This window comes from Salvelinus sp. IW2-2015, unplaced genomic scaffold (assembly GCF_002910315.2).
Source record: "Salvelinus sp. IW2-2015 unplaced genomic scaffold, ASM291031v2 Un_scaffold1042, whole genome shotgun sequence".
NCBI classification, from domain to species: Eukaryota; Metazoa; Chordata; class Actinopteri; order Salmoniformes; family Salmonidae; genus Salvelinus; species Salvelinus sp. IW2-2015.
This window is the reverse complement of record NW_019942699.1, coordinates 345,729-361,276: the sequence shown is the minus strand read 5'-3', so window position 1 is coordinate 361,276 and position 15,548 is coordinate 345,729. Positions and strand designations below refer to the sequence as shown.

General features: G+C 38.9%; 2 protein-coding genes across 3 annotated transcripts in view; both read right to left on the bottom strand.

Annotated features, from left to right (window-relative positions):
• Positions 1 to 749: 749 nt before the first annotated feature.
• LOC112069531 (zinc finger protein 271-like) overlaps positions 750 to 15,548 on the bottom strand; it is a 145,690-nt gene continuing 130,891 nt past the window's right edge. Inside the window, 4 exon segments of the mRNA XM_070438575.1 lie at positions 750 to 2,451; positions 9,817 to 10,054; positions 10,057 to 10,545; positions 11,602 to 11,926. Of these exon segments, the coding sequence (XP_070294676.1) occupies positions 1,338 to 2,451; positions 9,817 to 10,054; positions 10,057 to 10,545; positions 11,602 to 11,926 (2,166 nt within the window). The 3' untranslated portion in view covers positions 750 to 1,337.
• The window catches only part of LOC112069533 (gelsolin-related protein of 125 kDa-like), a 243,717-nt gene continuing 240,509 nt past the window's right edge, over positions 12,341 to 15,548 (bottom strand). For both annotated transcript variants that reach the window (XR_011475353.1, XR_011475352.1), the window contains one exon: positions 12,341 to 12,585. The gene's annotated coding sequence lies outside the window, so the exon portion shown is untranslated. The remainder of the gene's footprint in view (positions 12,586 to 15,548) is intronic.

The following is a 15,548-nucleotide window of genomic DNA, read 5'->3' as shown; positions in this document are numbered from 1 at the left end:
CAATGGTTCATTGGATCAGTCTCAAACTTGTCTTGCATTTCAAAAGAAGATGGTACAAAAAAAATACAAAAGAACGGTTGTTTTTTTCTTTGCATTTTCTTTTACCAGATCTATTCTGTTATATTCTCCTATATTCCTTTCACATTTCGACAAAGTTAAAAGTATTTCCTTTCAAATAGTAGCACAAATATGCATATCCTTGATTCAGGGCCTGAGCTACAGGCAGTTAGTTTTGGGTCATTTTAGGTCAAAATTGAAAAAAGGGGAGTATCCTTAAGAGGTTTTAACTTGCCGTGGACAAGGTAAAAATCTGTCGTTCTAAGCAAGGCAGTTAACGCGCCGTGGACGTCGATTAAGGCAACGCCACGCACCTCTCTGATTCAGAGGGGTTGGGTTAAATGCGGAAGACGCATTCAGTTGTACAATTCACCCCTGAAGACAATTAGCGTTTGAATTTTGTCAAGAAATACTGGAGTGACGTAATAAAWTGGATTATTGGCCAATTTATTATTCTGCGTCCATGTGTATAGGCTGCAAGTACGTTGAAAATAAGTTGTTTTCAAGTCACTGACAAAACGACATCTTTCCAACTAAAACCRAACGTATATTGGACGTCTTGTCAACAACATTTWGCTATTTTGGTGGGATAGCCCAAATGTCAAAACACAGTTTTAACGTGTTCAAATCAATAACCAATATGCAGAAACAGTTTGTGATATATAGAAACCCTAAATATAAAATGTACTATCTACACAAACATCTGCACAATAGTAATCATATTACAATATATATAAAGATATATTTTACCTCACTGGTTAGACGACAACCTGCAGAAGRCAGTCAGCTACATTTTGGAGTGATACATTTAAATTTAGGGGTCGCTAAACAAAGGAACACAACACTTATTTGTCATCACTCATCGATATCATGTTGAAATCAAATGTGCCGAGGGAGATGAGGTTGCACATTSTGTTAAAACTAACAGCTCAAAGACCACACGRAATCTGGGAATAATGTGTACATCACTGGTTAAAGGACAACTTGTAGAAAACAGCTAGCTACATTTTGAAGTGTTGCATTTTGATTCAAGTGGGTCACCAACGCSGTAAGTGTAACACAACTCTAACGACTCTTTTTTTGTTAGTCACTTTTTGTTAAATCACATAAATAGTACTCTTTCAAATCAGAGCCTGGATTTTCCCCTGAGGCTAATATCCATATCATGCTGAAATCAATTGATAAGGGGGCAAACGTTTAGGCTTCTACATTGTGACATTATTAAAATAGTCCTACTATAATGTTAAAACATTCTACATTGTGACATTATTTCATTGATATCATGAAACAACTTCTTCATGTAATTTCTGATGTTTAGTCAGAGATCTTTTATAATAGTATCTCTTGTCACATTGATCACAGCTAAAAGACTGCTCTCCTGTGTGTGTCCTTTGGTGCACAATCAGATTGCTAGATGTAGTATAACTCCTCCCACATTCATCACAGCTATAAGATTTATTTCCTGTGTGTGTTCTCTGGTGTTTAGCGAGAGGGCCAGATGAAACAAAACTCTTCCCACATTGATCACAGCTATAAGGTTTCTCTCCTGTGTGTCTTCTCTGGTGTACAGTCAGATGGCTAGATGTAGTAAAACTCTTCACACATAGATCACAGCTATAAGGCTTCTCTCCCGTRTGTGTTCTCTGGTGTATCATCAAATTTTGAGATGTACCAAAACGCTTCCCACATTGATCACAGCTATAAGATTTCTCTCCTGTGTGTGTTCTTTGGTGTGATATCAGGTTGCTAGATGTAACAAAACAATTCCCACATTGAGCACAGCTATAAGGTTTCTCTCCAGTGTGTATTTTCTGGTGTGATTTCAGGCAGCTTGACTGAGTAAAACTCTTCCCACATTGATCACAGCTAAAAGGTTTCTCTCCTGTGTGTGTTCTCTGGTGCAGCTTCAAAGTCTGTGATGTTGAAAAGCTTTTCCCACAATCTGAACAGTGGTGAGGCTTCTCTCCTGTGTGTACTCGCTGGTGTATTTTAAGTTCTGATGAATCTTTGCAACGTTTCCCACAGTCAGAGCAGCAATGAGATTTCTCTCCAGTGTGAATTCTCAGGTGTACTTTTAGTGAATTTGATCTTGAGAAAAGTTTCCCGCAGTCAGAGCAGCAGTAAGGTTTCTCTCCTGTGTGTACTCGCTGGTGTATTTTAAGTTCTGATGAAGATTTGCAATCTTTCCCACAGTCAGAGCAGCAGATAGATATCTTTCCTGTGGGTCTCTGCTGGTGTTTCTTGAGGTGTTCTGATGTGGACAGACTCTGCTCTGCCTCGTCAGCATCATGATGTTTTTGAGGCTCTCCAGAGGATTCACGATAGTCACTTCTCTCTCCTGTGTGAACAACAAAGTCAGACAGATGGTTAAAGGCCCACAACAGCGGAAATTCACTGTTTTTTTTTAGGTAAAAGCCCAGAGCATACCCATGAACTTGTACAACAACTGAAGTCTGTTCAATTATTTGACAATTGTCTTAATACAGTCAAGTGAGCAACAAATCATATTTKGTCTTGTTTTCACATTAGTAGTAACATCGATGATTGTTGGCTAGAAATAAGTTATTAAACTTGTTGAAATCCTAAGCAGTGTGCCAGACGACTTTTGGTCTCCAACACAGGACCCTTTCTGTGTTTAACAAAATTGCGGCAGGAGGGCAATGCTAACGAAATATGGTTGTCGAAATGCCTCCATTTAATGCAGAAGTTTTCKTTTTTYACAATGTATTCTGAATATTACAGCAAACTATCGATCTGTAGGACCCATAACTTCACCTAACAACAACATAGACCTACTGTAGGAYCCATAACTTCACCTAACAACAACAGACACTATAAATAATGGACAATAAAATATCTTTGTCATGACATTTCATAACCTGATCAATTGTGTGAATAATCCCACTAGGCTACTCTGTAATGTGTTGTCATTCTAAATGTCCTGAATGAAGGAAAATAGCTCTGTGTGTTGTACAATAGCCTATCCATCAAGGAACAGTTCTCTACACATTATGAGCTAAGTATCTCTGTGTCCAAACAGACTAATGAGACCCTACTATAAATAAAGCAGACAATAACACATTATAAAATTCAATTTGTTAGGGATGTTGGATCCAACATGGAGCACAGCATAACTGTCTTTACMWGAGTAATGAATGAAGAAGCACTTTGGTTGTTGTTGCATGTYGTGATGTTTGTCATGWKACTGTCATTCAGAAAATGATTTCCTAGATCAGCTGATGATACTTGAACATGTAACTGTAACTAAACAGCTACAGTATTAAGAATTATGTGTAATTATTGAAGAACTGCGTTAATGACAGTATCGATTTGGGTGTTAAGGTTAAGTTAAGGTGACTCTGAAATTATTTAGGATTTMTGTGCCCATGAAAACTGTTTYCCCAGYGTAATATAAGGGGACACTAAATGTTACGTAGGTAGAGTGCATTTCAGAGATCTGAATACAAAAAMCTGTACTAACAGAACAATAACCTAAACCACAAGGCCAAATCTACACTGGAGGAGCTTACCAAGATGACATTGAATGTTCCTGAGTGGCCTAGTTACAGTTTGGACTTAAATCGTCTTGCCATAAAGTCTATGGCAAGACGAGAAAATGGCTTTCTAGCAATGATCAACAACCAACTTGAAAGAACATGAAGGATTTAAAAAAGAATAATGAATATTCACATGAAGATCAGTCGCCTATTGGATGACATTACGACTTCCCATCAAGCCAACTCTTTGAATGCCTTACTATGACATCACTCCTGGGGCAGCAGGTAGCCTAGTGGTTAGAGCATTGGACTTGTAACCGAAAGGTTGCAAGATTGAATCCCCGAGCTGACAAGGTAAAAATCTGTCACTGTTCCTGCCCACTGTTCCCACTGTTCCTAGGCAGTCATTGAAAATAAGATTTTTTTCTTATCTGACATGCCTAGTTAAATAAAGGTAAAATAAAATAAAAACTCACTCCAASTTTGCAGTTGTCTAAAAAAACACTATTTTGCTCAAAACATTTATTTGTTTCCCTTTAGTGTGTTTATACTTTACTGTATTTATATATCACTTTTCAATAGAAAACGTTTTTTTTTTAATCACTGGAGGACGTCATGAACAATTCATACAGTACAAAAACATATTCAAGTGTAGAATGCCCTTTTAAAAATCACACATTAGATCAACAACTGCAGAGTTTGTGTCCCTGTTTTATAAGATAGTACTCACTGTATTTACTGGTGTTAATCAGATCAATGTCCCTGTTTTATAAGATAGTACTCACTGTATTTACTGGTGTTAATCAAGTTCTCAGTCTTCTCTTCTTCGTCTCTCCTCTAATGTGACAGTAATCTCGTCCTCTTCATCCTTCATTCCAAAAACGTCTTCATCTTCTTTCACTTCATCCTCCACTCCAACAAAACTGCGATCTTCCTCCTTTTCTTTCACAGTAACATCCTCCTCCTCTTTCACTCTGAAGGCGTTTTCTCTTCTTCTTTCACGGATAACAGCCTCACCCTCTACTGTTTTTGTATTGTTAACATCCTCCTCTTTTCACCAGAGCTTCTTTCTCCGTCCAGCAGACCTCTTCTTTAACAAGGAGAAGAGTAGCTTAGTGAACCTCATGGTCGGAGATAACAGCAGCTAGCATTAAGCGGACATGAGACTAGTGCTAAGTTAACCAGCCAGCTAGTGACTACCACTGTAACTATTAAATTAAAATGGGTAGTAGTTGCACATCAGTACTATGTAAAACGATCAGTGGCAATTAAAACCACGAAATATTCTAACAAGACACTTTGAAAGTTCCGACTTTGTTTGCGCTAGCAAGCTACAGAGGTGCTGCAGTTGTTGAAAAGCGTTCCGTCCACTAGATTACGTCACACATATAAACATCGTCCTAAATACACATATTCGCCATCTGCTGTCTGGAGTTGAAAGTTAACGCAGGTATGAGGAGGGAATACTATTTTTTCTTTCTTCTATTATAATTATAATATTATAAAGCGTTTTATTTATAGAGGTGGGGTGATCAAAAAACCCCAGTTTTTTTCGTTTTTCTCTTCCTTTTCCATTTAAATAATATGAATATTTATATCAACACGTGACAAAGAGCAAAAGTTCATGTTCTTGATTGTTCAGATTGTTTTTTATGAGATATAAAATGACTAAACTCTACAATACTCTAATCTTACGTCCACATCTGTATTTTTCTATTCAGTCAAATAACTAGATTACAAAAATAAGCACCTAGTTATTGATACCCTTGATAAAGATGAGCAAAAATGTATGAATAAAATAAATAAATAAACTTTACCCACTACCAGGATATTTTTGCCCAAAACCTGGTTACCTCTCTGCTAGGAGGCTGAAACTTGGCCATAAGTGGATCTTCCAGCAAGACACATCCACGAAGAAATGGTTAATTGGACACAAAACATTTTTCAATGGCCATCTCAGTCTTCGGACTTAAACTCCATCGAAAACCTGTGGTTTGAATCGAACAGGGCAGTCCATAAGCGCAGACAAAATAAATCAAGGACCTGGAGAGATTCTGTTTGGAGGAATGGTCTAAGATCCCACCCAATGTGTTCTCTAATCTTATAAAACACCCCAGTGTCATTATCCTCCCAAGGGGAAGGTGCTGGAGTATTGAAAACATGGGTGCCAATAATTCAGACCCCTACCTTTTGAGAATTACATGTTAAACTAAATCTCTTACTCTGAGCAATTGTATTAGTATAAAATAATATAATTTCCCTTTATTTTTTACATACAATATAGCTCAGTATTTGAATTATTTATTTTATAGAGTCGTTTATCTCATCTTTATCAAGGGTGTCAACAATTTTGTCCCCCACTGTACCTCCATACTGCTGCTACATGGCGTAACAATACATCATGTAGATGTATATAATGAACAGACTAGGTCTATACTGCTCCTATATGGTGTAACAATACATCAATACATCAATACAACAATACATACATGAATTGGTTAAAAAAAGGTTATACCCGAGTGGCACAGCGATCTAAGGTACTGCATCGCAGTGTTAGAGGTGTCACTATAGACCTGAGTGGTGCAGCGGTCTAAGGTACTGCATCACAGTGCTAGAGGCGTAACTACAGACCCGGGTTCGATCCCGGACTGTACCACAACCTGCTGTGATCGGGAGTCCCATAGGGCGGCACACAATTGGCCAAGCGTTGTTGGGATTAGGGGAAGGTTTGGCCGGGGGGGGGCTTTACTTGGCTCATTGCGCTCTAGCGACTCCTTGTGGCGCCTGCAGGCTGACCTCGGTCGTCAGGTGAACGAACGGTGTTTCCTCCGACATATTGGTGCCGTGTCAGGACTAAATTAACTCAAACGTTTTACCATTGGAACACTTGATGTAACTAAATCAAAAGTTTTACCATTGGAACGCTTGATGTATCCTGCATTCACATTCTCCATGGTTGTCTCCAGCTTGCTAAAGCGTTCACAGTTGATGATCCCTCATCATGATTGGTTATTCCCCAACATTTGCAACAACGTCACTGAGCACCATCACTATCTTTCCTTCATGGATTTCCTGCATGTTTACATATCTGGCATTACTCATCTCATATGTATATACTGTATTCTATTCTATTCTACTGTATCTTAGTCTATGTATTACTCATCCCATATGTATATACTGCATTCTATCCTATTCTACTGTATCTTAGTCTATGTATTACTCATCCCATATGTATATACTGTATTCTATCCTATTCTACTGTATCTTAGTCTATGTATTACTCATCTCATATGTATATACTGTATTCTATCCTATTCTACTGTATCTGTCTATGTATTACTCATCTCATATGTATATTCTGTATACTATACTATCTACTGTATCTTAGTCTATGCTGCTCTGACATCACTCGTCCAAATATTTATATATTCTTAATTCCATTCCTTTATATTGTGTGTATTGTTAGATATTACTTGTTAGATATTACTGGACTGTTGGAGCTAGAAACACAAGCATTTTGCTACACCCACAATAACATCTGCTAAACATGTGTATGTGACAAATAAAATGTGATTTGATGTATATACAGTTGAAGTCGGAAGTTTACATACACCTTAGCCAAATACATTTAAATTCGGTTTTTCACAATTCCTGACATTTAATCCTAGTAAAAATTCCCTGTCTTAGGTCAGTTAGGATCACCACTTTATTTTAAGAATGTGAAATGTCAGAATAATAGTAGAGAGAATGATTTATTTCAGCTTTTATTTCTTTCATCACATTCCCAGTGGGTCAAAAGTTTACATACACTCAATTAGTATTTGGTAGCATTGCCTTTAAATTGTTTCACTTGGGTCAAACGTTTCGGGTAGCCTTCCACAAGCTTCCCATAATAAGTTGGGTGAAATTCTGGCCCTTCTCCTGACAGAGCTGGTGTAACTGAGTCAGGTTTGTAGGCCTCCTTGCTCGCACACGCTTTTTTCAGTTCTGCCCACAAATTTTCTATAGGATTGAGGTCAGGGCTTTGTGATGGCCACTCCAATACCTTGACTTTGTTGTCCTTAAAACCATTTTGCCACAACTTTGGAAGTATGCTGGGGTCACTGTCCTTTTGGAAGACCCATTTGCGACCAAGCTTTAACTTCCTGACTGATGTCTTGAGATGTTGCTTCAATATATCCACATCATTTCCTGCCTCATGATGCCATCTATTATTGAAGTGCACCAGCCCTCCTGCAGCACAGCACCCCCACAACATGATACTGCCACCCCCGTACTTCACGGTTGGGATGGTGTTCTTCGGCTTGCAAGCCTCCCCCTTTTTCCTCCAAACATAATGATGGTTCATTATGGCCAAACAGTTCTATTTTTGTTTCATCAGACCAAGAGGACATTTCTCCAAAAAAGTATGATCTTTGTCCACATGTGCAGTTGCAAACCGTAGTCTGGCTTTTTCATGGAGGTTTTGGGAGCAGTGGCTTATTCTTTGCTGAGCAGCCTTTCATCTTCTCAAGGTCCTTTGCTGTTGTTCTGGGATTGATTTGCACTTTTCGCACCAAAGTACGTTCATCTCTAGGAGACAGAACGCGTCTCCTTCCTGAAATGTATGACAGCTGCTTGGTCCCGTGGTGTTTATACTTGCATACTATTCTTTGTACAGATGGAATGGTACATTCAGGCTTTTGGAAATTGCTCCCAAGGATGAACCAGACTTGTGGATGTCTACAATTTTTTTATGAGGTCTTGGCTGATTTCTTTGATTTCCCCATGATGTCAAGCAAGGAGGCACTGAGTTTGAAGGTAGCCTTGACATACATCCACAGGTACACCTGCAATTGACTCAAATGATGTCAATTAGCCTATCAGAAGCTTCTAAAGACATGACATAATCTTCTGGAATTTTCCAAGCTGTTTAAAGGCACAGTCAACTTAATGTATGTAAACTTCTGACACAGTGGAATTGTGATACATTTAATTATATGTGAAATAATCTGTAAACAATTGTTGGAAGAATTACCTGTATCATGCATAAAGTTAATGTCCTAACCGACTTGCCAAAACTATAGTTTCTTAAAAATAAATTAATGGAGTGGTTGAAAAAAACGACATTTAATTATATGTGAAATAATCTGTAAACAATTGTTGGAAGAATTACCTGTATCATGCATAAAGTTAATGTCCTAACCGACTTGCCAAAACTATAGTTTCTTAAAAATAAATTAATGGAGTGGTTGAAAAAAACGAGTTTTAATGACTGCAGACCTAAGTGTATGTAAACTTCCGACTTTAACTGTAGGTCTGGTGTTGGTCATTCCACACTCTGTGTTCTACTATCCAGGTCTGCTGTTGGAGATCATTCTACACTCTGTGTTCTACTACCCAGGTCTGGTGTTGGAGGTCATTCTACACTCTGTGTTCTTCTACCCAGGTCTGGTGTTGGAGATCATTCCACACACTGTGTTCTACTACCCAGGTCTGGTGTTGGAGATCATTCCACACACTTTGTTCTACTACCCAGGTCTGGTGTTGAAGATCATTCCACACACTGTGTTCTGCTACCCAGGTCTGGTGTTAGAGGTCATGCCACACTCTGTGTTTGTTGTGGAAAATGTTGAATCAAATACTTCTCAGATACCGGAACTTGTAAATTCAATTAGACTTTATTACAAAAGCAACAGAAGCCGGGGCAATTCCATGGAACAAATGACTCTTCATTCTTAGTGCTTGGTTTTTATACAGTCTTACCCTTACATAACGTCACTCCACTTTATGAATCTTGTTGTCTTACTTAGTTTCCATTCTCTTATTGGCTCAGACATTGGGGCATAGATTCTATTGGTGGCGTGACATGCATACTCCTACTGTTGCCTATCACTGATTAGCTAATGTTCCTGTCCAAAGGTCTTCACAAGTTCAGGCTGATCTTGTCTATGTATGATTAAACCCATGTGTGTGTCCAGTAGCCTTCACAAGATCAGACATGGCCCAGACCAGACCAGACACGTCTTGTTGGTTTACCTTGCCTCATCTACACAGATTCTGCTTACGTTCTGTTTTTTACATGTCCAATGGTCAATTCTATGTTGATCCAGCTTTGTACACTCACATGGGCTTCAGCCTTCATTCTGCTTACACATGTCTAATATTTAAACTTATATTGATTATTCTTTCTACTTCAAAGAGAACAGTATAGGTACTGAGAATCATCAGATGACTGGAAAATCTCCAACATGTTCTACTACCCAGGTCGGGTGTTGGAGATCATTCCACACTCCGTGAAACTCCTGCATGTATTTTCTGATGTTTAATCAGACCACTTGAATGAGAATATCTCTTGTCACATTGATCACAGCTATAAGGCTTCTCTCCTGTGTGTGTTCTCTGGTGTGATTTCAGGCTGTTTGACTGAGTAAAACTCTTCCCACACTGATTACAGCTATATGGTTTCTCTCCTGTGTGTACTCGCTGGTGTACTACCAGCTGGCTTGATGTAGTAAACTATCCGCACATACATCACAGCTATATGGCTGATGTCCTGTGTGTGTTCTCTGGTGCGATACCAGGTTGGTTGACAGAGTAAAACCCTTGCCACACTGATCACAGCTATATGGCTGCTCTCCTGTGTGTGTTCTCTGGTGTGATACCAGGCTACTTGACTGAGTAAAACTCTTGCCACACTGATCACAGCTATAAGGCTTCTCTCCTGTGTGTGTTCTCTTGTGTGATACAAGGTGGCTTGACTGAGTAAAACTCTTCCCACATTGATTACAGCTATAAGGCTTCTCTCCTGTGTGTAATCGCTGGTGTTTTTTCAATTCTGATGAAGATTTGAAACGTTTCCCACAGTCAGAGCAGCAGTGAGGTTTCTTTCCTGTGGGTCTCTGATGGTGTTTCTTGAGGTGTCCTGATGTGGAGAGACTTTTCTCTGCCTCGTCAGCTTCATGATGTTGTTGAGGCTCCGCAGAGGATCCACGATGGTCACATCTCTCTCCTGTACGAATGTCAAAGTCAGACAGTCAATGTAGTGAATGTTTAAATGTTTTTACAAACTTTGACAAATGTCTTCCAAGTCTTGTTTTAGTTTGATTTTGGTCCACCAGCCAGTGTGGTAGGCAGATGAAAGAATATACCAGCCACTGTAGCAGGCAAATGAAAGAAAATACACGCCACAGATTTTTTTACCTGCCCAAGTATTTTTTTTTGCCATGAATGACTACACCAAAAATCACAACAACAAGAAAACAAATGAGCATGCTTGGCAATGTTTGTAAAACAAGAAATGTAAGTATGAAGTAATGTGGTATATTGCGCCATGTAATTACATTTTTGTGACAAGAGTCTTTTAACCAATGTGTTAAAATAATTCATTTATTTCCAATAGTAATGATGAACAGTTGTACAAGTGAACATCAAGAATCAACAAAGTGCCTCCATAACATAATCACACACACCACACTGTCCTGCCAGATAAAATGCTTACTTATTATTATAGTTCAGGGCTCTACGCTGACATGTGTTCCTAAGTTAATATACTGAACAAAAATATAAACGCAACATGGAAAGTGTTGGTCCCATGTTTCATGCGGGATCGTCTGAGGGGGTGCTGAGGAGTATTACTGTCTGTAATAAAGCCCTTTTAAACCTCATCCCGATTGGCTGGGCCATTCGCCCCAGTGGCTGGGCCTGGCTCGGCTCCCCAGTGGGTGGGCCTGGCTCCCCAGTGGGTGGGCCTATGGCAGCCCACCTGCCCAGTTGTGAAATCCATAGATTAGGGCCTAATGCATTTATTTCAATTGACTTCTATGAACTGTAACTGAGTAAAATATTTGAAATTGTTGCATGTTGTGTTTATATTATTGTTCAGTATAGTTAGGAGCTGGGCAATTCCACAGTAACGGAATTACACCAGACTCTGATTTTTCACTTTAAAATGTATGCAAACAAAAAACATTGCTGCTTTAAAACCACGTTTGTGTACATCAGTAAAACAACTGCAGAGTTTGTGCCCACGTTATTAAATATTAGTATTTACTGGTGTTAATCTGACCTTCTGTCTCCTCCTCCTCTCCTTCCTCTTTCACTTCAGAAACTGCATCCTCCTCTTTCTCTTCCCCCTCTTGTTTTACTGTAACATCCTCCTCCTCCTCTTTCACTCTGAACGCGTCTTCCTCTTCTTTCACTGAAACGTCTTTCTCTTCTTCTTTCACTGTAACAGCCTCAACCTCTACTTCTTGTTTTACTGTGACATCCTCCTCTTCATTCTCCTCTTTCACGACAATGTTCAGCCCCAGAGCTTCTTTCTCCGTCCAGCAGACATCCTCTTCTTTAGCAAGAGGGGAGAAGTTTAGTGAGCTCATGGTCGGGGATAATAGCTAACGTTAGCTAGCATTAGCGTAGTGCTAGGCTTATTTATCAAGCCAACTAAGTTAGCTGACTAACAACAACTTAAATATGAAATGAAAAGTAGATACGATATAATTGTGTTGATTACACAGCGACTAATATACACCAAAACAGTGTAAAGAGCGTGAATGGTGTWGCTATGTTGGCTAGAAAGCTACCGAGGTGTCTTGACTAGCTGTTGTTGTTGAAGGAGCGTCCCGTCCACTAGATTATACGTCACACTGGCAGCATCTCCTGAACCTAAAATACGCACATCGCCATCTGCTGACTGGAGTGGGTAACGCAGTTGAAGAACCATTGTATTTGTATTGTATTGTATTGTATTTTTCATTTATTTCATAAAAGGTTAATATTATATTAAGTCGTTCAAAGAGAAGCATGTGTTGATTGATTCGTGTTTAATGAGTGAGAATTTAAAACAAACTTTACACCCACTACATATTTGCATTGAACCATACTTCTGACATGGTTCATTTTGACCCCAGAGGCATATCTTTTATCATAGCCAAAATGTGGTTTATTAAATTCTTCCAATTTTTCATAACTTTGTCAATCAACTTGTTCTTAATAAATCTAAATCATGGTTTAATGTTTCTGTATCAATATGGACTTTTAACAAATTCAAATCCTTTGGAGTCATCTTGACCCTAGCCAAAAGCAACTTTGATAAATAGGACGTTTATTTCAAATCAAAATCACATTTTATTGGTCACATACACATGTTTAGCAGATGTTATTGCGGGTTTAGTGAAATGCTTGTTTTTCTAACTCCGACGGTGCAGTAATGTCTAACAAGTAATATCTAACAATTTCACAACTTTTACCCAACACACACAAAATTAAGTATTTGAATCTAGGTTTCTCTGTAGATATGATCCATCCCACCAGAGGGTGGAGGGGCACCTGTATCAGTGGTTTTGACCAGATAGACACCTGCAGACACACAGTATAGTGCCTCCCATGTACTCTCCTAAGATTGGACTTTTCTATACCACATATCACATGACTGTGTTCCTGCCAAGGCAGCAGCTACTCTTCCTGGGGTTTATTAAGGATCCCCATTAGTTCCTGCCAAGGCAGCAGCTACTCTTCCTGGGGTTTATTATGGATCCCCATTAGTTCCTACCAAGGCAGCAGCTACTCTTCCTGGGGTTTATTATGGATCCCCATTAGTTCCTGCCAAGTAAGAAGTAAGGTCAGGGAGCGTTCAGGCAGGCCAGCCTGCCTGAACCGCCCCTTTCAAGCAAAAGGTATAAATTATGGGTTATGAATTAACACATTCCCTGCGGGCATTTCAATACATTCAGGATTTCTTACGGTCCATGTGCAATATGCAAATATGATCCTTGCAATTATTCTATGTTCCTTGCAATTATTCAGATATTTTGTTCATTTCATGAGAGCAACATGATAATTAATGATTTCTGAGCAACCATTTTGTATTTAATGTGTATTAAGAATATCTTATCAACTTTATTTCACTTGGTGATGTTTCATTATAGAGAACATGACATGACAATACATGACATCTCAGTAGCTGATATGCTTTTATGGACTAACAGTCTAACAGTTTGAAGGACACAACTCATGTTATTCTGTTTAAACAGTGAGAGAATAGTTGATTATGGACTAACATTCTAACAGTTTGAAGGACATGTTATTCATGTTATTCTGGTTAAACAGTGGGAGACTAGTTGATAAAGGAGTGGGGATTTTTTCACAATTAGGAAATAATATGTCATGATTTACTCGTACCTCAGCCAGCATTGTGAATGGTTAGGAAATAATTTGTCATGTTTTACTCGTACCTCAGCCAGCATTATGAATGGTTAGGAAATAATATGTCATGTTTTACTCGTACCTCAGCCAGCATTGTGAATGGTGTCTGAGTTAGTGACATACTAGACCATGGCAGTAAATCTAATACTTAGGTGTTTTTAGTCATGCATGAAAGGTCTGTGTTGGTTCCGTGGTTATAAGTTACATCTCWGGCCATGCTGGCAGGGTCTGAATCAAACCTAATGTCCACCTGACACACTGGCAGGGTCTGAATCAAACCCAATGTCCAGTGGGATTGATCTGTTTGATCCAATTGTTTGTTTCAGTTTTCAGTAGTTGAATCATTTGACGTATTGTTGATTTCAAAGATTTTCATTTTCAACAAATGCACTGGGTTGGTTAAAAAGTGATACTAAACTAACATACCATGCACTATATTGACATAGTGGAAGATATACTGAATTTATACTGTTTTTCATACTAAGATGGACCAAGATATGTGTTGCTTTTGCACATATTTGTAATATGGTTTAGCAAGTTAATTTGTTTTATTTTATTTATATAGCACATTTCAAACATGGACTAAACACAATGGAAAAAACAAATAAAAAACAATGAAAATAAACAGAAATATTTACTACACAACAAACATAAGAGGAAAAAAAACAGAAGATTAACAACTGAAAGACTAATGAGCACCCTGCTCCCCAGAGGATCCACAATAGTCTAGTCTCTCTCCTGTGTGAACAACAAAGTCAGACAGATGGTTAAAGGCCCACAACAGCAGAAATACACTGTAAAAGGTGATACCAACAGCGTAGCCATGATGTTGTACAACAATTGACGTATGTAATGAATGTTAAAATGAGAAAGAATAGTCATATTTTGTCTTGTTGAAATCTTAAGCACTCTGCCAGATGACTTTTGGTCTCCAATATAGGCCCCTTTCTGTGTTTGCTAAAATTGCGCCACGAGGGCAATGCGCACACAATTTGGTTGCAGAAACTCCTCCATGCTAATGAGGAAACCACTAGTTATGGATGTAGTATATCTGGTAATGAGGAAACCACTAGTTATGGATGTAGTATATCTGCCTGGAGCAAAAATGGTGAGCGAAGATTGTAGTTTTTCACGATGTATTCTGAATATTACAGCGCACTATCAGTSCAAGATCAGGAGTGCTACTCAAGGAAACTCACATTAAGCTCTGTGTCACTATTCATTAATTGCCTACAGTGGGGGAAAACTTACATGCTGCAAGAAAAATTTGCCTCCATTTCCAGGTTGCTTATGAGTGCATTTCACACTACTTTGGATTAAAATTGTAAGTCTCGTTTGAATGCCCTGCCTAATACACTGCTCAAAAAAATTAAGGGAACACTTAAACAACACAATGYAACTCCAAGTCAATCACACTTCTGTGAAATCAAACTGTCCACTTAGGAAGCAACACTGATTGACAATACATTTCACATGCTGTTGTACAAATGGAATAGACAACAGGTAGAAATTATAGGCAATTAGCAAGACACCCCCAATAAAGGACTTTATTGGACTGGCACCCGTTTCCCAGACCTGAATCCAATTGAGCACATCTGGGACATCATGTCTCAAGCTCCCATCCACCACGCCACATTGCCCACAGACTGTCCAGGAGTTGGCGGATGCTTTAGTCCAGGTCTGGAGGAGATCCCTAGGAGACCATCCGCCACCTCATCAGGAGCATGCCCAGGCGTTGTAGAGAGGGCATACAGGCACGTGGAGGCCACACACACTACTGAGCCTCATTTTGACTTGTTTTAAGGACATTAC